The 27,703-nt window shown below is 42.7% G+C and overlaps 1 protein-coding gene across 4 annotated transcripts in view; it reads right to left on the bottom strand.

Annotated features, from left to right (window-relative positions):
* The window catches only part of Pcsk5 (proprotein convertase subtilisin/kexin type 5), a 417,375-nt gene that overhangs the window by 124,678 nt on the left and 264,994 nt on the right, over positions 1–27,703 (bottom strand). For 3 of the 4 annotated variants that reach the window (XM_048429814.3, XM_087908042.1, XM_048429815.3), the window contains exons 13-20: positions 27,311–27,447; positions 22,411–22,554; positions 18,304–18,406; positions 14,322–14,515; positions 10,979–11,063; positions 7,247–7,344; positions 6,709–6,838; positions 5,909–6,024 (exon numbers count right to left, since the gene is read on the bottom strand). In XM_048429814.3, coding sequence (XP_048285771.3) covers positions 5,909–6,024; positions 6,709–6,838; positions 7,247–7,344; positions 10,979–11,063; positions 14,322–14,515; positions 18,304–18,406; positions 22,411–22,554; positions 27,311–27,447 — 1,007 coding nt within the window. Of the gene's footprint in view, positions 1–352; positions 2,962–5,908; positions 6,025–6,708; positions 6,839–7,246; positions 7,345–10,978; positions 11,064–14,321; positions 14,516–18,303; positions 18,407–22,410; positions 22,555–27,310; positions 27,448–27,703 lie in introns of those variants that run through there. The other variant, XM_048429816.3, reaches the window with a different exon arrangement.

Below are 27,703 nucleotides of genomic sequence, written 5' to 3'. Positions count from 1 at the left end.
CACACACACACACATACACACACTGCAGAATTGACTCAGCTACCTTCCATATTGGGGACTTGGTAGCTACAACTGGTCAGAAACTATGTCAAGTTTAATAGGTATTATTAGTTATTTTCTTCCTGAAAATGAGATTTAACATGCATTGCTGTCCAAATGTCACCTGCTCTGTGTGTCCTTTCCTCCTCCCTTTTGTTCATGTCTACCTCTCTTCTCTTGTTTTTCTATGTGTACTGAGACACTTCATTCACACCCACTGCTCCTCCACACTCTACTTCAATATGGAAGCAGAGACCTTTCTCATCAACTAAACTTTTCAGAGATGTTTACATATGGGTCTGAAGAGAGCAAATAAACAGGAACTTAGGTTAATTTAATAGAAAAAATAAAATATGGAATAACATTGATTTTGGTCAGTATCAATTACAACTGTTCTATATTTTACAAAAAAACAACTGAACATTTTACACATGTACAGTATTTTTCAGTAAAGTGGATTTGGATTTAACAACAGGTCACTATTAATTAGTGAATTAAAGATCAAAAGACAAAAGAAAACAGGAACTAGGACTTTTGTCTCCAGAGGGTAAGAGCATTTGTCACGTCTCCATACTTTGTGCTATCCAATACATATACTCATGAATATATATTTATACATAATATATAACATTACCGTAAACTTTGAAAGCATTATGTTCTAGTTGATAATGTCATGTAGATAAATGAGGCAGTAACAAACTAGTAGCTAAACCGGTGTTTCCGTGATGTGCCCCCTGCACGGTCAGTGGGATGGAACGCACGGAGATGGGCCCCAGGGAATTTGTTGTCATATCAGTTGCTAAAGTATCTAAGGACAAAGACTCCAGTTTGATTTCTTGTATCATCGGGACCTTGTGCCTTTAACAGTACAGACCTGCCTAATCAACTGGATTCCTTCGCAGGCAAATTTAGTTTCTGCCTCTGCCTGGCTTGTGTTTACATCTGTTCATTTAAAGAATGCGCATTCACATGTGAAAAGAATCATACACCGTGACCAGGATTCCCTTTGCTCTTCGAGTCAGAAGAGCCTACAGTGTTCTAAAGAAGAAAAGTTGCCCAGCCTAGCCTGACAGTTCCTTAGTTACCAATGAATCATGTGACTCAGTAGCATTAACAATGCTATTGAAGGGTTCAACAGGCTGATCATTCCTTATCTATCTGCAGCTAGAAGTGAACTCCGCTGTCTAGGGAGATTTTCAGGGTATGTGGTTTACTACCTGTCTGTGTGAGCACGGACTTTAGCATCTACATCCCAGCTCCTTCCCCAGATCACCTCTCTCCTCTCAGCACTGAAGTTCCGGCATCTCAGAAGTATAGCTTTCCAGAACTTAGAGCCTGAAGGTGCCTGGTCAGGCTACAGGTAAATGAGGTCACCATGGAGATTTGGTAGGAGAAAGAAAGGAGCTTGAAATCAATTACTCTCGGAGGAAGTGTAAAAAGGTATGTTAGATTTCATCATTTTCAGCCGTAGATTCAAGCCGTTTCTCTGCAGTTCAGTATTCTCGATGCTCCGAAATGTTTGAGTCACAGAAAAGCAGTGAATGCATTGTGAGTCAGACAAACAAACAGAGCAATCCCAGCCCAGCGACATTCAGCGGACAGGTGCAGAAGAACATGGCCTTAGTTACAGGAGGACAGGGGAGGGAGAAGAAACAGAACCAAGAGGGTACAACGTGCCACCCACATTCAATCTCCAGTTTTGTTCTCTGACACCAACAGGATGAGACACCTCGGAAATGAGCACCATTGAAAGACACGGCTCCACCAGTGTATGCATGAGCATAAATAGTATTTAAATAAACTCCATTTCTTAAAATGTACAGGACCTCTGAGAAGCTTTTGACCACAGGAAGAAATCTCCTGCATGCTGTCTCAAATGCTTCCCACTGTGACAGATGGAATTTCTGACGACAGTTAAAAACATGCTACGGGGGCAAAGACGAGATAGCACCAAGAGGTTATACAGGGCTTGCGGAATGACACTCTGGGCTCCAGGGGACCTGGGTCGGCCTCATCCCTTCTGGGCATCACGTGCTTCTACCATCCATTCGACTCTACAGAACAATCCATTTTACCAGCTGTGTGAAAAATAACCCGACACACAGTGTTTGGAAAGCCGGTGGCAGAAAGTCTACCAGACGAAGCCAATGGAACAGACTTATCAGGAGGGAAAAGTGCAGAAAACTGGCACACAACATACAAAGCCAGTCACGTGTGGGAAGGATCACAGTGGAACCGTGGAACGCAAAGACGAGGACACTGGACACACTCGGTGAGATCTTATCAGTACCCTACGGGACAGTTTCCTGTCATTTTCCCCAAGCCACACGCTCAGGACAGAAAAGTGACCCATGCAGAAGCTTTCTGTTCGTTCTGATCTATGTGTGTGCTTGTGATATTTTTGGGAAAAACATTTTCAGTCATTTGAGAGGAGAAACAAGAGAGTGAATGAAAAGGAATAAAATGGACCTTCAAACCAGGGCAGGAAATCAAATCATTCCTTTAACTTCAAATTTTGGCATCAGATACTTTGGTTATACAATACTGTCTCTGTGATTCTGGCTGTTTAACACTAAACATCCAGTTTTAAAAGGTAGGCTTGTTGTAGGTTTATTTATTTATTTTTTTTCTATTTAAGTTTTGACAAAACAGTTCACCATCTCCCTGCACAAACTTAAGAGAGAGAGAGAGGGGAAAAAAAAAAGATAGCAAGAAAGAGAGAGGTGCTTTGCATTTTTTGGCTTTTTTTCTCTTTAATAATATGGAATAATCTCTAGGTCTACAGGAACGAGGACTAGGCGGCTGCTCAGCCTTGGAATGTACATGTTTTGCAGCACAGCTGTTGTAGAACTTTCCGCTGACACAGATTGTTCTTTTTCACAAGCATACAGAAGCCTCCTTCCGCCCAGGACTCTTCCGTGGCTTTTCCGGAAGTCAGCAAGAGAGAGGGGGAGTGGAGTCGAGAGCAGCAGGACACACGGAGGGAGGTTTTTGATTGGCCAAAGAGGTAGATTTGGGGGGGTTGGAAGAGGTTCATTCAGGAGCAGTCAGCAGGGAGGGAATTTGGTCCACCCAGAGTGATTTCAGTCAACAGCAGGGTTTTCAAGGAGAAATTTGCAGTCCAGCAGTAAATGTGATTGGTATCCATTTGTGAAAGGAAAAAAGAGATTGGAAAAAAAGAATACATTAGAAATCAATAATATCACAAGCAAGAACTTTTCTTCTCAGAACTGTCTAGAGCAGAAAATATACAGCCATTTGCACCATATTTCATTGACTCTAAGACACAAGGTTTAAGGTTCAACCTTATTTCAGTATCACGGAGGTAATAAGACTCACACTGTGATACCATGCTCTAGTAGCAACCGGAACTTTAATTGCATTAACAGCGTGTGAAATAACGCTCTGCATGTAGCTCTTTGGTGTTGCTCATTTGAATGGTGGTTAAATGACACGTGAAAACCAGGAGCCTCAAGCTTCATTCAACTGACGCACATCTCTGTGGCTAAGTCTCCGGTCCAGGCAGTGACACTTAACCCCCATCAGATATATCTGATTTCTGTGACGTCTTAGAATCATGGAAACATGACAGCTGAGAAGGAGCAGACACAGTCTGTAAGAGCATTTGCCACATAACGGAAGGCTCGACGACCCTCGCTCCTCATCAGGGTGGAAGTGGCCTCACTGTGAACCACGACTCTCAATGACACTTTTCTCTAACCAAGCTGCCATTTGGTATAACTTAGCCTGTGGTCAGCGTGGCTTCTAAAGGGTTGGTACATCATTAACTTTAGGTGACTTGGAGCAAATGCTAGAGGAGAAAACTTCAAGGTCCTGTGCCTGTCAATCACTTAAGTCTTCCTCAGGAACCTGTGCAATGACTTGAAAAAGAAAGGACTGGTTGTATTCCTGTATAAAGGAACCACATTTTTTACAGTCGGGCAGGAAGGCATGTGCTGGCCAATGAAAGCCGATACTTAGACAGCCCTGGTGCCCCCCCCCCCCCACTGCAGGTTTCTTTCCCTAGAGTGGTAAACTGAGCATTAGCCCCCCGCAGGACCTAGGAGCAGAGGGGGGTGGGATGAGCCTGTCCTGCTACACTACCTGTCCATTAGACACACGATGAAGATGGCAGCTACCCAGATGCTTCGAGGAAACAAAAGCACAAATGTATCAGTGTCCTCGTGTGCTCCCATCCTGCCATGTCCTTTTGAGTTCCTAATAGTGAGCTGCAGGATGACCACACAGGGTCAGGAGTGTCTTCTCCCTCACTTTGTGTGGTAGGGAAAGAAGCCCCAGGTCTGGAGTGGCGATCTGAATACAGTGTACAGACTCCTAATTCCATGCCCTACCAGGCACAGTGCTGGCTGCCTTTACCTAGGGCTGTCGTCTTGTGACCAAGACTATTCTAAATGTAGTCTCCAAAGACATGTTGAATGATAGATCAAATATGATTGATTTCCCTACCGAGATATGTGTAAAGTTTAGGTACAGTGTTTAGGCATGAATTATTATATGGAAAAATCAAAATTCAGTAATGTTGGTATTGGAATAATTGAAATATGCTGAATTGACAGGTGCCAAGATGGTAGGGGAAATGGCTCCTTAGACCAGGTAGCAAATTAGAAACACGTAAAAGTTTCTGAAAATATCCATGTCATACTCTGCCCCACACAGTTCAATCAGAATCTTTGGGGATGGTGTGGGTCCCAGAGTTTTGGACAAAACCGCTAATGGCAAGAGAAGCAGACTGGTCCAACACTTGGAAGCCTTAAGTTGTAGGGTTCGTCTGCCACTTTCTGGCATCACATCTTGGGTTTTCTGATGGAAGACTGGATTAGTTCCTAGCCTTACGTACCCCATGAAACACTCTGATATCATTTGATTAGGATTCAAATATCAGAGTAATGAAAAATCCAAATAACCAGAGGGTGGAAAATGTTCGGGAATATTTTCAGGATTAAATACAATGTCCAACAATTTATAAAACACAGGACTTAGGAGATATTGATGCAAAATCTTTACTGCTCAAGAGAGGGTATAAGGCTCTATGTACAAGGTATCAAAAAAAAAATCTGGAAAAGTTCCATGTCACAAAAAACTGGAAGGAAACAATTAAAAAATCCAACCAACCAGAAAAGACTACATACATCATAAAAATAAGATGTTTTGCAAAGAAAGACTCTATGGAGACAGTTAAAAAAAGCCAGAGATTCCCAGGAGTTTTGGGGGGGGGCAGGGTGATGAGGGGAAGAACACAGGGATTTTTGGGGTAGAAACGTGCCATGTACACTTGCTCAAACACAATGAATGTTTGATGCCCAAATGCATGCTAACGAAAGCTATGGACTTGGATGGCAATGATATGGCATTGGAGGCCCATAAGCTGTGGCAGATCTAACCCTGTGCTGTGGGGTTTTGAGAGTGGGGAAGGCTATGCACCTGTGTAGGTTGGAGTACAAAGGCAATCTCCAACATATGCTAAGTTTTTCTACGAAGGGAAAGCTGCCTTGAAAAATCGTTTATTAATTAAAACAGCTAACTGGGACCATCTTGGGATTGCCGGTGATTTATTTCTTCCCAAAATTAAAAAAATAAAAGTTAAGAGAAACAAAGTGGGGTGTGGTGGCACATGCTTACAGTCCTAGGAACTGACGCAGGAGGATCATGAGTTTGAGGTCAGCCTCAGCCAGACAGTAAGAGTCTGTCTTAAACAATAACAAAATAATACAATTTTGAGTGAATGGCAACAAGATACTGAGCATATCCTGTTAAAAACATACTTATTAGGTTCTCTATTAAAACAGAAATGCGTTAGCCTTTAAAGTGGAGAGTTCACAGATCAAATCCCGTAGCTAGCTGTACTCACCATCCTTGCAGATGGCTCCCATCTGACACATTCCCAAGTCTAAAAGATATCCACTCGGGCAGCTGGAACAGTTCTTGAAGCCCGGGCCACTGCATGTCAGACAGCTGTTATCGCATCTATGGGCAAAATGCACAATTTATTAAATCTCTTACTCATCTGCATGGGGGAAGGTACATTTACCATCAAGCTCTTAATGATTTAAAACTAATTCTTCCTTTGAAGATAACAAAAAGCCCTTTCCTTACAGGTTTGATCACATTAGAGGAAACATGGCTGGTAGACACTGTCGTCAAAGGGGACAAAGCATGTCTCAGACATAGCAGCGTTATTTCAAAAGCTCTAGGGTATGTGTGAGGGGGAACTGGGTTGTGGATATACCTAATTTGGTAAGGTTCATATCCCCAGCACCCATGTCAAAATGCAGGTGAGGGGTTGTGTCTCTAGAATTCTAGCACTGGGAAGGGACATAGGTCCTGGGGGCTTGTGCTTGACCATCTGGTCAAACTGGTGAATGATCTTATCTCTAAAAAATAAAAGGCCAATTGAAGTAGACACTGGATGCTGACCTCTGGCCTCCAGCACCTACCACACACACACACACACACACACACACACACACACACACAATGTTAACGGTGGTCCTGAGGCATTCAAAACACCAGGCAACAGAACCGACTCTGCAGGCCAGTGTCCCCAGGCCAGTAACTGAACTTTATCATTACAAAGTCTCGGTTTTCTCATCACGTGGGAAGGCAGTCCTACAAGGATATCAAGTCTAGGGTCAGAGCAGACGGACTTACCTCTTGCAAGATTTGTATCCGTTATCTGAATTATGATCCAAATAATAACTCACACTGCAGCTCTGTACACATCTTCCCTCTTCCATGACATAACCCTCAGTGCAGTTAATGCACCCATCTGCTCCGGCCCCTTCAGTGCAAGACACATGTGAGAAACAGGAAAGAAAAAAAAAAGTCTCAGAAAAGGCTGAAGTACGGAATTCCATAGAAGTCTGTGAAAACCACACCCATTTACCACGTTACAGTCCTCTGTCTTACTTTCCTTCAGTGGGGCTTGGAGGCACTCTTGTGTTTTTAACTGAGTCTATTTGCCAAGAACACCTGTTCTTCCAAGAAGATGCAACTGTGATATTTAAGTTTCCCCGTGAGGACAAGGTGCTGCTGACTGGCTTTTTGTGAGAGCCAGTGCACAATTATCAGGGGACATGTGGCCTTCTACATTCACTTGGAACATATCGAGTGTTACATGAAAGATGGCTAGGGCCAAATAAAACCAAAGCCACAAGGAGGAAAATAAGGGGGAAGTAGGAGACGGTACCGGCACAGGCAGCACAGAAACGGTGACAGGGCTGGCAGTCGTGGCCATTGAAGAACTGTCCATCCTCACAGGTGACAGAACAGCGGGACCCCTGAAGACTGCGAGAAACAGAGACAACCCATAAACAGACTGTTGGCCTATGACAAAGTGACAATGACACACAAGACTCCATATGTAACAGATGCAATCTCTGCTCGGAGACCAGAGAGCTGACAGACAAAGAAAATGGCTCTAGACCTTTCTTGGCACTTGTTAGAACATCTGCAGCGTGCACATGTGCTGCTAAGCCTAGGGGACATTCTTTGACTCTGTCCTATAACCCGGCATATTTCAACCTTACTCAGTATCTAACAGAGTCTTCAAAAGTATTGGCAAGGGACTGGAAAGACGGCTCAGTGGTTTGGAGTACCAGCTCTTGCAGAGGAATCGGTTTGGGTTCCCAGCGCCCATATGACCGCTCACAACCTTCTTCTAATACCTTCTTCTTGCCTCTGTGGGTAGGTGTGTGTTTGGTACAGGCAAAACACTCAAACCCATAAAGAAAAACAAAAACTCTGACAGAGCAAGTTTAAGGCTGCAACATCCTATTACAGCTTTGCCACCTTCTGTTGGCTTATTCACTTCAGTCACTCCGATGAGCAATCAGCAAAACACAACTTTGCAGACATCTTGACTTTCTTTGCTTGTATCGTTGTTTGGTTTTTCCTGGAGGGATCTCTACAACATTAATGAAATTGCTACTTCTCTAGCTATGACTACAAGATATATCTAAGTTTCAAAAATATAAAATGAAAATGTAAACATTTTCTTCTTTTAAATTTCCATCAGCTATGACATTTTTCATAGCCTAAAGTTTAGTTAATTATCTAACTAATTAACTAATTTTTGAGACAGGCTCTCACGCAGCCTATCCTGGCCTTGAATTCATTAGCTATGTAACTGAGAATGACCTTCTGGCCTCTGGAAAGACAGGTGCAGGTCACAGCATCAAGCTTACAGCCTGAATCTTAATCTTAAAAATATAAAGAGAATTTATATTATTTTATATAAAATATCACTGAATAAAAATAGAAAGAGAGTGAGTGTAGTCTTTGTTATCAAATTAATTCTATTGGACAATGTGTAATTATGGAACATGGTCTTCTGAGGTCACATGGTCAGCCCAGAAGCACCTAAGGAGGAGCCCCGATGTGACAAAAGGCAGCTTCACCAAGAGTACGTGTCATGTCTCAGGCTTGCTGGCCTGTTGCAACCAAGTTCTCACTCTCTTCCTCCAGCTCTACAGAAAAGCATATTTGCATCAAATGGATCCTTTTGTGGAATGAAATAAGGACCACTCGAAATAAAGTACCACAGTTTTGGAAAAGAAGTCTGGCTCTCTAAGAAAGGACAGCGTTCTGAGGTTGGCTTCCGTTCAGGAGGAGACAGAGGCTGCACTGTGTAGGAACTGATGATGGAAGGGGCGGGCCACAGAGAGCAGTCACTGAACTCTGAGTGGTCAGCTGCTCCCAAAATATGCTCATCTGAGGCCCACTGGCCCAGTTCAGGGCTGCCTCCATTCTTTTTGGAATAAATGGGCTAGCTCAGGTTCGGGCTGGCCCAGTTCAGGCCTGCCTCCATTCCTTCTTGCATAAACCGGCTAGTTCAGGTCCAGGCTAGCCACTCAGGTGGGAAATGAATTTTAAATTTCCATTCAGTTTTTATTAATTTATATCTATGTTTGAAAATAAAGCTATACTAGATTTAGTTATTGCAAACTTCTCAGCACATTTGGAATATGGTGGCTTTATAAAATTTGCTCTCTCAATTAGATTTAAAAGTATCTTAATACAGATATTTCCCATAAACATTATTGTTAAGTCTTCGGCATATGCTAAGATCTTATATACCAGACTTCAGAGACTTAATAAGACAATAAAGGATGTAGAGTAACTCACAAATCGTTTTCTTTTATGTTGGCCACATGTTGTAACGATAATATTTGGATATACTGGACTGAGTGAAGTATTTTATTAAAATCATTTCCCTTATAACTTTTCACCCTGTTTAATACAGCTACTGGCACATTTACAATTCCATACATGGCCCTCGCATTTCTGCTGTGCATTCTGCTTTAACTTACTCCATAAACTGTTCTCTGAGAAAAAAAAATAAAGAAGTAATTATGTACCAGATGTAAGCAGTTCATAAACGCCATCAGACTTTGCAAAGTAGAGGCTGCTCTCACCATTTTATAATGAGAACGATGGAAGGCAGCAGCAGTTAAGTGACTTGCCCGAAATCACAATTAATAAATGGCCGAAGAGAATTTCTACCGCACCATTTCCCTGTTCCTTTATGAAGAATTAAGTGGGGGCCAGGAGAGATGGCTCAGTTGTTACAAGCACTGGCTGTTCTTCCAGAGGACCCAGGTTTGATTCCCAGCATCCACTTGGCAGCTCACCACTGTCTATAACTCAGACTCAGGGGATCTGGTGCCCTTTTCTGACCTCCACAGACACCAGACACATACATGGTGCACAAACATACATACTGGAAAAATACATATGCATAGAATAAAAATTAAAAAGAAGAACCAGGCAGTTGAGTGGACTTGTATTCATCAAGATTATCAAGTACTGAGAAGCATGGCTCTATGTAACTAAAAGCATTTATGGAAACAAGAACGACACAGGCAATGGATAGGTGCAAGCTATGTCCCCACACTGATGAGTGTCCGGGGTACCAGCCTGGTAACTGCCTACACTATGCTCCTTCACTTTGGATCACAGATGGATGGAGTGAAATACTCTGCCACTACCTAAAGGAATCCACTGTCAAGTGCCACCTCCATACAAAGCCGGAGCCCTGCACAGGACTCAGCATAAAAGCGGCTGATTTTGTCCTCAGGATAGAGGCTTCACAGCGTTCATGCTGCAGATTGCTCCCTTACAGTCTACCAAATAGCAGCTTTGGCCACGAGCAAATCATCAACTGGAGGAAAACACCTCCTGGTGTTAAATCTGTGTGCATGCCGCAGATAGTCTAATGGAACTGAACCTGAGGTACTTAAGATAAGCGAATGGCTGGGTGTGTGGAGAGAAAGAATAAAGATAAGAGAATAACTTTCCACCACCGAGAATTGAATCAGGCAGATTAAAGGGTATTTACTGGCACTATCTGCCCAGTCATTCTTGACTAGCACAATGCAAGTCAAAATGGATAAGGGATGCTTCTCAAGTGGTCATTTTACTTTTATCCGAGCCATCTTTCTTTTATATTTTTTTTAATTTTTTGTAGATTTATTTATTTTGTGTGTTTGAGTGTTTCAACTCCATGCATGCATGTGAACCACATGGCTGCCTTGTGCCTGTAGAGATCAAAAGAGGGCACTGGATTTCCTGGAACTAGAGCCATAGTTGGTTGTGAGCTACTTGTAGGGGCTGGGGATCGAACCCCAGGTCGGCTGCAAGAACAACAAGCACTCTTTACTGCTGAGCCGTCTCTCTAGCCACCAAATCTTCTTCCTTACAGAGAATTTACTTGGTATATAATCTTTCCTTAGCCAAGATAGCATCCCAGTTTTTCATATCTAATTGGAGAAATAATCCAAATAACAGGGAAGCGCTTCAGTTAGGGTCAAGCCTAGGGCAGACGGAAGAGAATGGTCTACATGACTCTCACGGTTTCCGTCCGCCTCACTCTGCACAGTTCCCTGACGGCGGTGTCTCTTGCTGGATCTCACCCTCTTACCTTAACCCGCCCTTGCACTCTGTGCAGTTGTGGAGTCCGGTGCACGTCTTACAGTTCTCACTGCATTTCTCACAAATGTTCTTCTCTGTCGAAAAGCAAGGAAGCACAGGCATATGTCAGTCAACTGCATTCCATAAAGAGTGGAGATGTTCCAGTGTAGACTCATGTGCCCTCTCCTGCCTATGGGCTCATCTGGAAGGCTGCATTGAAAAGTTTAGGCAGCTGATGGCATGAACTGTTACCCCAGGAAGCACTTGTGGGGCACGATGCAGACGGACTGTGGGAACTCTCAGCTGAAAACGTTATAGTTCTGACTTCTTCCAGCTCTCTTTTCAAAGCAGGGTTTCCTGGCTCGACAACAGGAAATCTCCTCCGTGAAGTGAGGGCAACATTGCTAAGTGATGAAGGCGATGATATGGACATAAGGTGCTGGGCCTTCTTGCTTAAGGATTTTAGGACCATCTGGTGAGCGTGGCAGAAAAGGGAATGGACACTAAAGATTTCAAAGTATGGGTTTCATGTGCCATCTCAAACAGTGTTATGGAATGGATGTAAAAAAAATTGTTCCAATAACACCTATGTTCTGTCAAAGTGTATTAGTTTGAATGCATACACCATAAGTTTTCTTATTCAATCACAAACCCAGGTCTACACTGCAAAAGCCCAGCAAACATGATGGCTTTATTATGAAAAATCGTGATTTGGCATATTTTTACTTTTAGCTTTGTTAAAACTTTTGCTGAAAATTGAGTACACACTCTGTTATGCCAGAGGGTAATAATAACATCTGTCTGTATGTCTGTCTGTCTATCTGTCTATCTGTCTGTCTGTCTGTCTGGATGTCCATCCATTCTTCAGTCCATCTGTCTGTCCATCTCCCACCCAGTGTTGTTCACAGGCTTCTCTCTCTGCTCTTTAAGTTCTGATGTTCATTAAGGTTCCATGGAGATGGATTCCCATATGAACCTACTGAGTATTCTGTGTCTTTCAGTAAGAAATGCAAAGCCCTTGGAAGTGTTCTAGCAGCCGAGACTGTGACATTAAGAACATAGGTTCTGGCCTTGGACCTGAAGTCACAGGCTTGGGATTTGCATTCTGTGAAAGCTCTTCCAGGGGCAAGTTCAGTGTCTCTGGACTCCGAGCTCTTGAGTGAAGATTACAGTGAACCCTACCTCTCAGCTTATCTTGGCAAGTTAATGACATTATTCAAGGGGAAAAGATCAACTATAAATCATTGTGAATGTGTTCTCGGTAATTATGAGTAGCCACGGTCATACCTAATCACTTTGCTGTATGTAAATGGGCTTACTAGAGGGAGAAACTGTAACCAAGGCAATAGAAGAGACACAGGGACCACTTGAACCGTTGCCATATGGTGGCTAAAGTAACCAAACAGCTTCTCAGGAGTCTACTCCCAGGTTCTTTAGAAAGGAATAGCCTTCTGGGTGCTTGGTGATGGAACACCCACTTAACAAGTGCAAGGCTCCCTAAGAAATACTGCACGTTTCTGTGGATCTCTTAGACCCTTCTTATCTTCTAAATTTCCCTTTCCCTATCAAGGTGGAAATCATGTTCCAAATTTGGAGGCAAATAAGAACCTCAGGAGAATTCCTATTACTCCCAAGGGTGCAAATGGGGGCCTGATCTACATAGAGAAACGGCCACTCTTGAAAAAAGAATTTCACTTCTGTAAAATACTATTTCTTTATTATTACCATGTGTATGTGTGTGAATGTGTGTGTGTGTATGTGTGTGTGTGTAGGGGAGGTCAGAGGACAATCTTTGGCAGTCTAAACAATCTCTTCCACTCTGAACTCAGGCTGTCAGGCTTATATGGCATGCGCTTTTGCAGGCTGACCCATCTTGCAGCCTGAGATCTCCAGTTCTGAAGAGGCGAGACTTTTGACCAATACTTAAAGAGAGAACTGACGCAGGTCATGCAGTGGCATGACGTTTCAGTGCCATCATAGACTGTGTGTGGTGGGTGACAAATTATCTAGAGTTCAGAAACAAAGCCAGAGACACCCACAACCCTGGGAGGGCCATACTGAAGCAAAGTCTGACCACGGACTAATTACCTTGTGTCTTGCCTATTTATTAATTACAGCTAATAAGGGCCAACCTCTGAAAGTTGTAACTTTCAGAAAGTTACACGTTAATGTATGGATTGCTGTTTAGTAAGACAATAATGTTCTGGCTGTGAGAAATAAATACCTCCACCCCAAACCTGCTTGTATTGCCATGTTTAACTTGGTTTCATCTCTGACTCAATAAAAAGAATCCCCTTTTTTCCTTTTCCATGCCTCCCTTTCTTGCTTCCTTTACTGTCTTTCTGTAGAATTATGGGTCTGTCTGTGTGTCAATACATGCCTGTGAATGCAGGTATCTGCAGGGGTTAGAAGAGGGTACTGGATGCCCTGACATTGGAGTTACAGGTATTGTGAGCCGTTGTAAACGTCTCTCAGATCCTCTGAAGGACCTGACCCTCGGACGCACAATCTTAACCACGGAGCCACCTCAGCAGCTCCATAAAAGGGTTTATTTCTCCCTTTCCTAGGGGACTACAGTACTTGATCATCGCACAGCCCATTCTCCTCTTGCCTGTTTCTTTCATGACTATGCTAATTTATTCATTAATGAGTAAAATGTTTCTGACAGTTCCATGCTACATTTCATGCTTTGGAATCTTCTCACAAGCCCTGTTTGGTTAATGTGCAGATGTGAGCAGGTCTGACTGCCATCCTTCCTATCAGGCTGGCCCCCAGCTGGCTCCTGGGAACTTGGATTTAGGGAGTGTCCATCACTCTGATGAGACTAGCTAACACTGTGAAAGCTATACAAGTGGCATGGTTGATGGTGTGTGCTGGGTAGAACAGGTAGTGTCTACCTGTTCAACTCCTAATGATAACTGGGGACTCGGAATCTCTACTGGAAATATTTTGTATTTCATGCATGCTATCACAGACGACTGTGTGTGTGGGGGGGTGGGGGGAGATTTAGTATGTGTTGAGTGCGCACTCTCAGCAGCATGGTTCTAGATTCCTGTAGACTTCCCTAATTCCCTTTGCCGAGTTGACTCTGCATCCTTCTGCTTTGATAAATTCCAGCTGCAGTTATATCTCCAGCACTCTGAGTCTAGTAGTAAATCATTGTGGTGGGAGGGATTGAGAGGGTCCTTTGCTATAGATAGTTACAGGCACCTCTACACAATACTTCTGAAGTAACTCTTTGATCAACTGGCTAGGTTTTGTTTGGTACTAAGCAAAGTCCAGATCCCATGCATGGAGTTACTCAAATAAAAACCTTGTCTTTTTCAAAACTGAAGTACTGGAAAGCAACTCACTGGTATCCTGGTACGACCCATCAGGGCACTGAGCAACGCAGCTGCTGGTTTCCTCATTCAGAAAGTAGCCATATTTACAGGATAGGCACTGATCACCGTGGCTGCCGAAGCAGGACTCACAGTTGGGCGCACACTTCCGGCACCTCTTCTTGTCAGCATGGTAGTGGCCAGGAGGGCAGCTGGAGACACAGATTCTGCATTGCGGGATGGTAAAAGAAATGGGAACTCATCAGTACTCAGACCTCGGCATTCTTGTGGAAAAGCTGACAGCCGCCTGCTACCGGCAGCTTAATTTTCAAGTGGGACAACAACACCAAACCCAAAGGACCAAATCTGACTGGTAAAGCTTCCTCCCGGGCAGGCAGTCAGAGGAGCATCACAGTCAAATGTACTACATCCACTAACCAGGTATTTCGTTGTCTGCTAGCATCTACTTACGGTCTACCTCTATAAAAGGAATGATAATTGCAGTTTGAATTTCAAGGACTAGCTTGTTGTGTTGAATATGAGGAAAAACAAATATGGGCCATTCCTTTATGGAAAAGTTTATTAAAATAAGGTGTTCTGTCCACTTCTGTGTGAAACCTGTCATATGGCTTGTGTGTACATGTATGTAGATGCGGTATGTTCTTATCTATATGAACACACACACAATTTTGTTCACCAAAAACTTCTTTTTTTAAAAAAAAAAACTAACTTTCTTAACTGTCTTTACCTGAAAGGAAGACTTTACTTATTTATTTAAATATTTATTGAGCACAAATTACATACCAGACATTTTGGTTAGTTCAACAGACAGCACCAGCACTGAGATAGTTTAGAACCTTCCTCCTTGAGGTATTTAACGTCTAGCATGGATTTAAACAGAAATCTGAGCTTTGCTGTGTCTTCTTAGGTGTCTGAACACTGATCCTAGGATACAATCGTATCTGAAAGTGAATGAGAAGGTGGGCTGGGCTGGAAAGGACATGATGTTGGTCAGATGGGCTTTGTGTGGGGAGGCATTAGCCTGCAGCTTGAACCCATAGAGAGCCTGTATAGCTTGACAGAAATCAGGGGCTAAGAGGCACAGGCTCGATTTCAACGTCTAAAGTGGAAGAGTAAAGTAAGAATAGAGACCAGCATGGATGGTTGTATGTTAGGGAATGTAAACAGAAACTATATGTTTGGTCCAGGCATGTCCAGGAAGGACAAACAACCAGTGTACCAAATACCAAGGGAGTAAAAAGGACACAGAACTTCAGACAGGATGATTAAGTTCAACAGATATATTTTACAACACGGTGGCTAGAGTTAATAGCAACATGTAGCATACTTGAAAATTGCTAAAAAGGTCAATCTAGAATGTTCTCATTACAAAAAAACACAAGCATGTTGAGAATATAGAAATTAAATAACTTTGGTCATCCTACAATGTACAACATCAAGGGGATATTCCATAAATACATGTAATTTATACTTGCTAATCGACAAAAGAAAGAACTAAAGAAGAAAAATTAAAGGAAAAGACCAGCCTGCTAAGTACACAGCCAATCTCATTCACCATGCCTCCAAAAGTAAGAAAGCATTTGCAGGTATATGGCATATATTCTGCATTAACCTGACTCGATTTGGAGTCACCTAGGAGATACACCTGCAGACAGATCTATGAGCATGGCTTCCAGGGACTGAATTGTAGGCCCACCATAAATGTAGGCAGCACCCATGCCATGGCCTTGGGTCCCAGATTGAATAAAAAAGGAAAAGGGAGAAAGGATGCTGAGTACCTATGCTGATCTGAGTCTGATTGCAGATTCAATGTGGTTAACTGCCTCATGCCCTCACCATCATGCCTACAGTATCATGATGAACTATATCCCTTCAGAGTGTGAGTCAAAACAGACAGTTCCCTGGTTTACTTTTGTCCCAGCCAAAGGAAAGCAACTAATACAGAAAATAGGTATTATGAGTGGGGTTATCTGCTGTGATAAACATGACCTCATAGTATATAGGACAGTAAGGAGAATATGGAAGCATTTGGAAATTCAGGTTACCGGAGCCCTGAAATGCTCTAAGGAGAGTGTATGGAGCCACCCCCACAGCAATTCACCAGTCAGAATGCTGAGAGAAATGCAGGCACTGGAGGCCAGGTCCTGAGGTTTCAGAGGAAAATAAGGGCTCTATGGGAACCTGCACGAGGGTCGTTTACATAACATTCTGCCTGGGCACTGAACATTGGCTCAATTAGAAAGTTTTAACTGTTAGGTGGAGGAACTAGTTAAGGCAGCCTAACGTCCATGCTGGGATGTGGCTATTGCTCACTACTCTTAGTCAGATGGACGTTAGCGAGTGCTAAAAGATGTGAATAATGTGCCTGTGTGAGAAGAGCAGATGAAGGGAGTTTCAAACTGTCACTAAGGACAGAGGTGTAATTGCTTGAGAGGTCTTGGTCCTTAAAGAGAAACCTTAAACTCCTTACTGGAGCAACATGAAAAGGGCCATTAGCGAGGGACCCTGCACACCGCTGCTTTTACTCAGGGGTGGGAGTGCAAATCCGTGTGGGAGGAGGCTGAACTGAGAGAGCTGCTTACATAAAACCCTGCTGAGAACAACGGGCTTCGGGACGGGTTTGCATTATGTTTAACTGCCAAGGTACACAGGCCACTACGGTGGTGGGAAATGGGGGTCAAACTACACTTCACATGCACACCAGAACTTGATGGCATCACTCACAGTGTTGGCCTTTCTGGCTAAGCATTACAATGTCATCCAGGCTTCATCAAGGTTCTAGAACGCTACTGAGGATAGTCAAGAGTAAGGCAAGATCAAATTCTCTGCAAGGAGGCTCTGAGGAGTACTGTGAAGCTAGGAAGGTAAGGCCTAAGCTGCAAGGGAGACCCAAGGATGCTGGAGATGCCAGGACCATGGGATGGTCGTGAAAGAAAGCTGTATACAATGCGTGGAGTCTTTGTATGAGAAAGGAAACTGTATTACAGCTGGCAGAAGAGGAGGGGTTATATAGCTAAGACTGTTGGAGCTCAGATTGTGCCAAGGGACACAGACACCAGACACGGAGCTGCAGAATTCCATGTTTGCTCTACTGGGTTTTGATCTTGCGTTGGACTGATCTTTCTTTGCCACACCCCAATTCTTCAATTTTGAAATAGAATGTGTATTCCATGCCATTATATACTCTAAGTATGGAACCTGGTTTTATAAGGGATTGAAGTTAAGAGTAAGTATGCAAAAATTCTAAAGAGACTTCAGGTTTTTGAATACTGTTAGGTTTGTTAAGAATCAGGAGATTCTTACTGATGTAAGAATGTAATGTACTTTACATTATAAGAGGCTTATGAGTCTTGAGGATTGAAGGTGGAATGTTATTATTAAGAGTGATGTGCTGTAGTGTTGAGTTGATCAAGTGTAGACCTGCACTGTTAACCTGGAGAGACTTCGAATTAGCTCTGGATGTGTCTGTGCAGGTATTTACAGAGGGGTTTAACCTACGAGGGAAGATCCACTCTGAGTATAGACAAGATCCCCAGATTATTAAAAAGAGGGAAAAAAGCAAAAAGGCACCTGAGCACCAGAATTGACCAGAACTGTTCTGCCCCCCCCCCAATGGGCACGATGCGACTGGCTCCTTTTGACCCAGCTCCCATGCTTTCTATGCCAGGATGGACGGCATCTCCTCACATTGTGAGCAAAGCAATCCTTTCCCTCTTAAACTGCTTCTGTCTGGTTATCTGTCACAGCGACAAGAAAAGTAACTAGTAATACCCTGATTTTTCACTTTGTGAATCAATACGGTTTCCACCCACGAGAATGACAGGACTGTCATGGGCCTCAGCAGGAAGAACATCCTTTCTGTGTTCAGAGCTTGGTAGAGGAACCAGGGAATACAGCCTGTCTATGCAGACTCCAAGTGGTTGGCCCCACAGGAATGCCTGGGAAATAAGGGGCATGCTTTAGGGTTCATGTGAGAATGTGGCTTGTCTCTTACCTGGTGTTATTTTTCAGCTTGTAGTAGTAGTGTAAACAGTCATTGCAGTGGTCTGGTCCTGGCCCGTCACAGCCAACCTCACTGCATTCAGCGTCGCAGGGACCTTCCATAAAGTGATCAGAAGTTAGAAAAAGGAAATGGTGCTAGTAAATCAGTTTAGTCTTGAAGTTGGAATAGAATAAGATATTTTAGCCCCCTGCCACCATGTAGTGACAATTTCTTTAAGATGGAGGAACAATGGTCAATGTAGCTATAATCTCAAGATTGAACTGCTGATTGAAGCTAAACCTCAATTGCTGAAAAGACAAGAATAAAAATTATAGGCATGGCCTGGTATTTATAACACATATGGTAGCCTTGGGGCCTTGGGAGAAACAGTAAGCACTTGAAATTCATATGAACTGTTACATTGTAGCATAGCTACTATGTGTAGCAAAAAATATGGTATTTATTGAAAAATGAGACGTTAGATAGTTGTCGAAAACTATTACTTAACACCAGGAGTAGATTTTGTATCTGGTGTAAGGTCACTAAAGTCACTGAGTAGTATCTCTGAAATAATACAGCCATCATGAAATATCATTGTGGTATATGGCACAAACTTATTAGCCCCTAGTCTTGGATCACAAAGCACTTTAGGCACAGAAAGATTTAAGTTTGTGTCCCACAAAAGGTCAAAGGGCAGCTCAACAAAAGAGATGACATATAAATTTAAGACTGCAAATGAGACTAAAATAGTCCGCACCTAGAACAAGGGTTCCTAAGTTCTCGTATTACACTTCTTCTTTGCTATTACATGAGGAACAATTCATAGTAAGCGAAAACCATGCCGGGGGGCGGGGGCTGTGCTGTGACTGACACCGAGCATTCTAGTGGCATGGGTAATTGAGGAAAGTGTTTGCTTCTTTCTTCTTGGTCTCCAACTTTTATGATATTTGGCTTTATCATTTTCAAACCCCTTCCCACCAGAGATTCTTGTGATTTTGAAGGCCAACACATAATTTCCTGGAATATGCAAAATATGCAAAATGTAGGTAAGGGGAATCACAAGTGCTTGAATTCTTCCTGCTCTAATCAAAGGGATTTACTGCTAAACCTCCCAAGTGTCTTTTAGCCGTTAGAGAACGAGGCTCTGTGATTACTCAGTGCACAAGTAGAAAATGCTAGAACTTAGGAAGAAGAACTTGGAAAGAGAACCTGACTGTCTAAGAGTTGTAAGGGCTTGCCCAGCATCACATGACTTGGAAAGCTGGGATCAAGAAACATGCAGAGGTCTGGTACAGATCTGTTTAAAGGAAGCGAATCATGTATTTGAAATGTCCTCGTGGTTAGAATGGAAGAAGTGATTTTCAAATGCTGAGGGCTTGAAGGAATTACTGACAAATTCCAAGAGTCATTTGACAACACTGTTTATTTCTCTTTCCCCAAGAGTCTTAAATTGATTTCCAAATGAAATTTCACAGCTAGTACAACTTGGGACAGTCCAGTCATCTAGCTCTGTGCACCAGGGGAGGGGTGACTGTGTGGTGTGAGGTAAGGCAGCTGTAGGTATCACAGTCTCTGAGAGTCAGTGAAGCAGTCACCTGGGCCGCTAGAAAGACTGGACTCTAGTGAAGGTTTTACACACACACACATATACACGCACGCACGCACGGACACCTGAGAGAGAGAGAGACAGAGACATAGAGAGAAAGATAGAGAGACATAGTTAGCCCTAAATTTTCACTAGATGCTGTTTTCGTAAGTTTAAAAATCCCACAAATATGTATTTGTGATGCATGCCAAGGGTCTACGTATGGCAGGCTCCATGCTATGTTTTCTTTTGCAGTCTTAAATTGCCGCAGATACAGTACAACATTGTGAATTTCAGGGGAAGGGTGACAGAAAATTGACTTTGTTCTCTTACAAGTGCCAATATCAATGCTTTAGAAATGTACTCAGCAAAGGGGAAAGGATGTGTAATTCTGCTCCGAATTTTAACATTACCAGATCGGAATCTGAATTTGTTAAAATTGGGATGCAAGAAAGAATAAAAGCTTATTTAGTATTGTGTTCCATTTATGATGTTGGATACCCTTTCTCCTGTCATAGAAGATAAAATGGTTTCTAGTTATAATATAAACAGTAACATGACAAGCTCAAAGCAAAAACAAGATGAGACAAAAGCTGACACAATCTTGCTCTAGTTAGCTCATTTGGTCTTAATTTTCCAAGCATGTCATTGACTCCAGGATACTACCTATTTACAATAAAAGAATCTACTGCACAGTTAAGATATTTTGATAAAAGTAATTAACTAAAAATATTTACCTCAGCATCAAGAGAAAATTCCTGAATTACAAGAACAAAAAAAACCTTTGTTTAAAAATTCAGCACATTTCTATGCATAAACACCTTTCTATTAATGCTATGTATCATATTTGGCAAGAGCCGGGTGCCCCTAGAACTGGTTGCCAACGCAACAAGACAGGATTCGGAAATAAAAGTAAAAAAAAGTTTAGAAAACTGACTTTAAAACATACAAATCAAATAGAAAAGTGGACAACATGTTTAGTTAAAGGACAAAGACACAGTGTGGGTAAGGGCTTCCTCAATACTGTATACATCCTGGGATATTTCCCACGACCACGGCAATGAGACCAAAATCAACAGAGTATAACAATAAGAAGAAAATTATAGGAGGTTAAATGATTCCAGTAAAATGGGGTAAGTTCTATTTTCTATGGAAGACCAATACAAAAACAAGTCTTCCCATGGGACTGCATGTAAATTCCAATTAAGTTCAAGTGGGAAACCCAAATGCAACTTTCGTCATTGAAGACCAGGGGGACAGCGATCTTTATAAAAATTGGAAGTAGATGTTTGACAAATATTAAAATAGTCTACAGGGGTTGAAGGTAGGGTATGAGCTCAGAGCGCACAAAGCCCCCAGCACAGGAGAAGAGAGGCAAGAAGGGGAAGGAGAAGTTAGTGGTTCTGTTTTATTTTGTGAACTTGACACATGCAGCGTTATCCAGGAAGAGGGACCTCAGTTGAGGAACTGCTTTCTGATTGGTCTCTGGTATGTCTTACAGCATTTTCTTGACTCATGTGGGCGGGCCCAGGCCAGGGTGGGATGTGCCATCCCTGGGCAGGTGGGCATGGGGTGTATAAGGTAACAAACTGAGAAAGCCAAGGAAGGCAAGCCTGAAAAGGATCCTTCCTTGGTGGCCTCTGCTTCAGTTCCTGCCCCTTCTAAGTGAACTATAAACTACAAGCTAAAATAAAGCCTTTCATTCCTACTTTGCTTTTCATTCTACACAGTAACAGAAAACAAAGTAGGATGGTGGGGGAGAGAAGGAGAAAGAAAAAATGTCACAAAATGAAAATCGAGAAAGACACTAGAGCAGGTGATTTTGGTTTACAAATTTTTATGTTGATGACTTAGAAATAGTGGATTAGCAGAGACCTTGATAGAAGAACTCACTAAACTGTTGTAAAGAAAGCATCAGAGTTGGTAAAAGGGGCAATTGCTCAGCCAATGATGTACATTTGTTTGGAAAATAAAGTCAGTTTCAATCTGCCCTACACACACCAAACCAAACTCATCCGGATGGAAAGACAAGGCATGTGGATATTTCACTGATATTAACGGGTAAAATTTCTGAAAATAACAATGATGAAAATGCTCCATCTGAAGTACAAACCATGCCCTCTATTAGTGAGTTCTGTGAAACTGCATAATAAAAGTTACTTTGGAAAGGGACAGCCGAGGCTGTTTTCAGGAGCTGGGAGACAATGTGGAGGGTAGTAGCTTACTGAGTTCTTAAAGAAGGGCAGAGAAGGGAATGACCATCACCTTGAATAAAAACTGGGCAAAATGATGCAACATTTTATCTTGAAAACTACAGAGAAAGCATTGTTCTGTTTTACGAGCAACCAAAGCTATAAACATTTAAAAACTAGTGCACACACAAATATTTGAGGAAGAAAATATTCCAGGCTATGGATAGATGCTGAATAGAATGTATATCATACCATATCTTTGAAGCATATTACACTACATCTATTCCAGCATGTCATTCCACATGCCAGGAATGTGCCTGAGCTTTCCTATGTCCAACTCACCCGCATAATCTTCAGCACCATAGTCGTCCGTGGGATCTTCCACTCGGCTGTAGCGGAAGCGCTCTACTTTCGGAAACTCATTGGTTGGGGAGTAGGGCTGCACAGATGTGCCATAGAGGACCAAGGACCATTCTTTCAATTTACCTTGAGAAACAGGAACAAACACAGAGTGTGACCAGATAATCTCAGATAGTCACTTAACTTCTTTACGGTAGTCCTTCTCAAAAGAAAGAGTCACGGTGGAAGAGTGGCAAGGCCAACAGGAACCACATCCGATACAAGGGGAGAAGTGCACAGTCCTAGCATCTGCAGAACTAAGTATTTCCCAGTTCATACGCCACACATTCACTGTGTACCCATGGCAGGGAAACGGGGAAATAAACATACTTCTTATAGCAGGCAGGATCAAGGGATGAACTGCAAATTATGAATATTTAAGAGATTATTAACTTTCTAGGGAAGACTTAGTTGCTTGGGGTACAAAGGTCTTACCTCAGCGGCTGAGATGTTTTTGGTCATGTCTGATGTGTTAATAAGAAAAAAACAATTCTTTTGGCCACCTAATTCCATAATCAGTTGTTTGGTATGTGTATTTAGATGATTCTAAAAATGTCTGATATGCCGTCATTAGCTATGCATGGCTATTTAAATGTAAAGGAACTAACGTTAACTAAAAGATTCAGGTCCTCAAGATGGCATTGAGTCATACATCCATGGTCATGGATAATAAACTACATTATTGGAGAACATTTTCCTAGATAGTGTGGGCTGTAGGGAACCCCCTCACTCATGTGTCACCCTAATAAGCCAGTGGTTCATCAAACTAGACATGGGTTTTTTTTTTAAGGTACCATATCTCAGGTTGAATGGACTATTTTTCACCTACCTACCTGGGGAGAATAATAAAAGTAAGAGTATTCTGAATACATTTGATTTTTGTGATTTTTAAGTCAAATAACCTTTTAAAAACAAAAATATATTTGTTTTACTAATTAACTAAGAACATGTATGGGCATGTGTGGAGGTCAAAGGGCACTTTTTGGGAGACAGTTCTTTCCTTTTACCATGGCAGTTCTGGGGATTCAATTTAAGCAGTCAGTCTTGATAACAAGCGCCTTTACCTACTGAGCCATCTTGCCAGCTCCATGTCCAAGACTTCCCAGTTTAGAACCACAGAACCTGAGTAGTTACACACTCAGGTTGTAGAACCTATGTGTTGAGCTGGTATAGTGTGAGTTTGTATGTAGTTTTCTCTTGGCTACTTTTTGTTTGTTAACTGCCGTACTTTCCACAAGCTGAATGCTGCTGGGGTCAGAATTTTAAGCCGCTTGCAAAAGCGCTGGGGAGAAGTGAATGGACACTGGGCAGGGGGGATTTATTTGACGCCCTCAAGGCAGAAATGCTGGAGCCATCTTCCTTTCCACAGGATATCTTCTAGACTCCTAATGGAGTCCACAATACAAGGATGCCAGGTCATTCCATTTCTCCGCTACCTGTAAACCTGATTCCCTTTGGATCTAAATTATCTTTGGATATTGGGAACTGTTTCAGAGTGTTGACTCAAGGGGAGTATCCCGGGCCTGGGTCTAATATAAGGACATCCCAACACAACTACAGTTTGCACGTTTTCTCTCCCTCCAACCCTTCCGTTCTCTGAGACAGCCCCACTCCATAGCCCAGGTTGGTCTTGGTTTTGCTACAACCCCGCTGCTGCAGCTCCTGAGTGCTGGGATTACAAGTATATATCACACCAGAGAAGCACTTAATAAGTTTTTCTTCCACAGAAGGAAAAAACCCCACAAATCTAAAGTCAGTGTGGTAGCAGGAACCTCCAGGCTTTGGTACGATTCTACCATCAAATTGGGCTAGAGAAACACAGCCAACAAAAATTTCATCACCTAAAGAAATCCCTCACCAATCACAAACAGAGAAACCTTCCATAGGACTCCGTGTGATAGAAACATGGACAATTATGGATAAATACACTTGTAAACTGAAAAGTCCCTCATCAAAGGTGTGACTAACCCTGAGCTGAAAGAATGAAAGGAAGAATGCACAAAGACCTTATGTTTTTATTAGAGTAATAAGGTATAAAAGCACATACCTAACTGATCAGGACTGGGTATGGTTAAAGTGGATGTTCAGGAGTATTTTTTCTTTTATTTTGTTTTTGAGACAGAATTTCTTTGTGTAGCCCTGGGCTTCCTGAAACTTGCTTTACAGACCAGGCTGGCCTTGAACTTATAGAGATCCACCTAAGGTGAATGTTTAAATAATACCATTGTCACTCAACATCTATAAGGAATTTGTTCCAATACCTTCTAATGATGTGAAAACCCATAGGAGCCCAAGTCCCTTATAGAAATGGTACAACACTTGCATAGAACTTACAGATATCTATTTGTATACTTCATATCGTCTCTGGGTTAGTCATACCACCAAAGACAATGTAAATCATCATAATGCTGTATTATTTAGGGAATTAAAAGTCAGAGCATGTCCAATAAAGGCAATCTTTTCCCCAATATTCTTTTATATCGGTTTGGATGAATCCATGGAAATGGAATAGCAGGAGTAGACAGACAAAGAGGACCAACTGTGTAAGGAGAAGCCAAAATGAATCTGAGCTACTCACAGGACTTTTTAACAGAGATGACACAGGAAGCGCTAGGTAAACTCTGAACTGGAGGTCAGAAGGGCTTTTATTCTCTACCCCATGACTCTTGCTTGCAGTGACCGCCTAACTAAATGTCCTAGTTGAGAGCCCGTTGGGTGATGATAAAGAACAGAGGTACTTTCGCTTACTTTAAAGTATCTCAAATCCTCAGCTGGGTGGTGGTGGTACACACCTTTAATCCCAGCACTTGGAAGGCAGAGGCAGGCAGATCTCTGTGAGTTCTGGTCTACAAGAGCTAGTTCTAGGACAGGCTCCAAAGCTACTGAGAAGCCTTGTCTTGAAAAACCAAATCAAACAAAAACAAGAAAAACATCTCCAATTCTCTCCAGGCAACACGCCGTCTGTTGCCACACCTCTCCTGATATCCCGCCTTCTGTAGCCACAGTTCTTCTGATACCCCACTGCTGCACCCACATTCATTTCTAGAGAACCTCTTGAGACTCAGGAGTCTGCAGGGATGCCTAATGATGGATCAACTGGGATCCGCAGAGAGTTGTGAAGCATGGTCCAGTCACCATGCTGATGTACATTTTCCGGGGCTGGGACACTGACTGGGAGGAGGAAAGGAAGAGAAAGCCCTAGGAAGTGAGTGGATTAGGAAAATGTGCGAGCATCTAGGAACTGTGGTTTGTGGCCTGTCTCCTCTAGCAACCCTGAATTTGCGGGACAAACATGATTTCTGTATAAAACTTTGGCCACTTAGATTCGGTAGCATGCTGAGGGTGAGTGGGACACACTCATTTTTTAAACAAAACTTAAAAAATTATTTTACTTACTTGTGCATATGCACTCATGTATGGGTACCAGCAGCAACCAGAGAGGGTGTTATGTGTGCTCTTCTATCACTTAGAGCTCATGTTCCTGGGGTTACAGGTATGTAGATGCCAGGATACCCAGCTTGTTAGGTGTGTGCTGAGATCTAAACTTAGGTCCTGATATTGTACAGTGGCGCTCTTAATTACTAAGCCATCTCTTAAGCCTCACTCCTGGACGTACCATAGAGTTCAGCCTCCCTATTTATAGGGCCCTAGATCCTACATGGCAGTATAGAGCTGTATACACGGAATAGTTGAGGGGAAAGATACTCAAAGATAATGGTCCAAATGGATGTCTCCCACTTCCTTGACAGATAGGCAAAGCAGGGGTGAACCTGAGCTTTACCCCAACTTCTCCTGAGCACCTCTGCTTTCTGCAGCTCACTGGATGTGAGTTACAGTCATGGAATAGCTCGGTGGTCATGTTCTTGGTCAGAATACTGCTGTAAGTCCTGAAGTGACTCTCAGTTCTGGCCCTTCTGCAAATGGACAGAGCACTAGGGAAGGCATTACCGACAGCTGAAGAGGGGACTGTGGACAGGTGGGGAGCTGCATGCTCACTAGCAACTTGACTCATTTCTGAGTCAGATACTGCCCAGTGTTCTGTCATGGGCAATGCATGCTCCCCCTGTCTGTGCATCCCTTTAATATATGACGAAATCACACACTGGCATGAAGGGGGCAACCGATGTGCAGCTATGGAATCTTAGAGGACTGGAAAGGATCCGGTATGGTGACCTCCATACTGTACATTTAAAAGGGTTTTTCTTGTGAATTAATGTGCCTATAATGCAGTTTAAAGCATTGTAGGCGAACAAGCTTAGCTTTCTACAAACTACGGAAAAGAGGGTCAGATGTAGGTGCTGCGGGAGTTGTGTTTCCTTTATACCAAAATGTTTGCTCGTTGTTTCATGTTATTAAATTATCCCATTTTGTTGAGGACTTGAGGACTGGAAGGTGCACAGATAATCCAGAGTGTGTATGAAACGACTCACACACAGAATGGTGACGCCGCTCCAGGAGTTCTGTCAGGACATGGTTGTGACATATCCCTCACGGGTTTATGTGCTGTTCTATACACAGTGCGGCTGGGGGAGTCAAACCTTTAAGAGGTGGGGTCTACTGGAAGGCAGTTAGGCTATGGGGCTCCAGCTCCATGAATACATTAATGACGGTCTCTCAGAGCGAGTGAATCCTGTAGGGGTGGGCTAGTTCTGGAGTGAGCAGGCTGCTATATGAACCTCCAGAACTGTGAGGTAAACAGACTCTTTTTTCTTTATGAAGTAACAGTGTCAGACTGTAGTTATGACCAAACCAATCTGACAGCATAAGTGAGGAACATTCTTTGGCTCAAAGGTAGTCCACCATTTCCTTCTACAACATGGATGGATTTGAAATGGCTTCTCACCTGGAGTCTTGAAGTTCCTCAGCTGAGATGGAGTATCATAAACTTCAAGGATCCAGTCACCAGCAGCCCGTTCTCCCCAGCAATGAATGGTCATGAACTCCCAGTTCTTAAACCCTTCCATGGAATGATCAAACAGCCTGAAAAAAAAAAAAACCACATAACTCTTTTTGGTGTGTGCATTAATCAAAAATATGCTGAGGGGACAGTCAAAAGCAAGATCAGTAGTCAGTAACTATCAGCATCCGTGGTTACATACTAACTGTCTTCATCCCGGGTATCACCATTGGTCAACCCATAGAGAGCATCACAGTTCCACAACAAGGAGGCAGGCCAGGGTCTAGCCATGCAGCGAACTGGAAGGGCTAGCTAGCCATCGAGGGAACAGAAGTCTAG

The sequence above is a fragment of the Myodes glareolus genome, chromosome 7, assembly GCF_982192425.1.
Source record: "Myodes glareolus chromosome 7, mMyoGla1.1, whole genome shotgun sequence".
Classification (NCBI taxonomy): Eukaryota; Metazoa; Chordata; class Mammalia; order Rodentia; family Cricetidae; genus Myodes; species Myodes glareolus.
The sequence above is the reverse complement of the archived record's forward strand: the minus strand, read 5'-3'. Positions and strand labels throughout refer to the sequence as shown.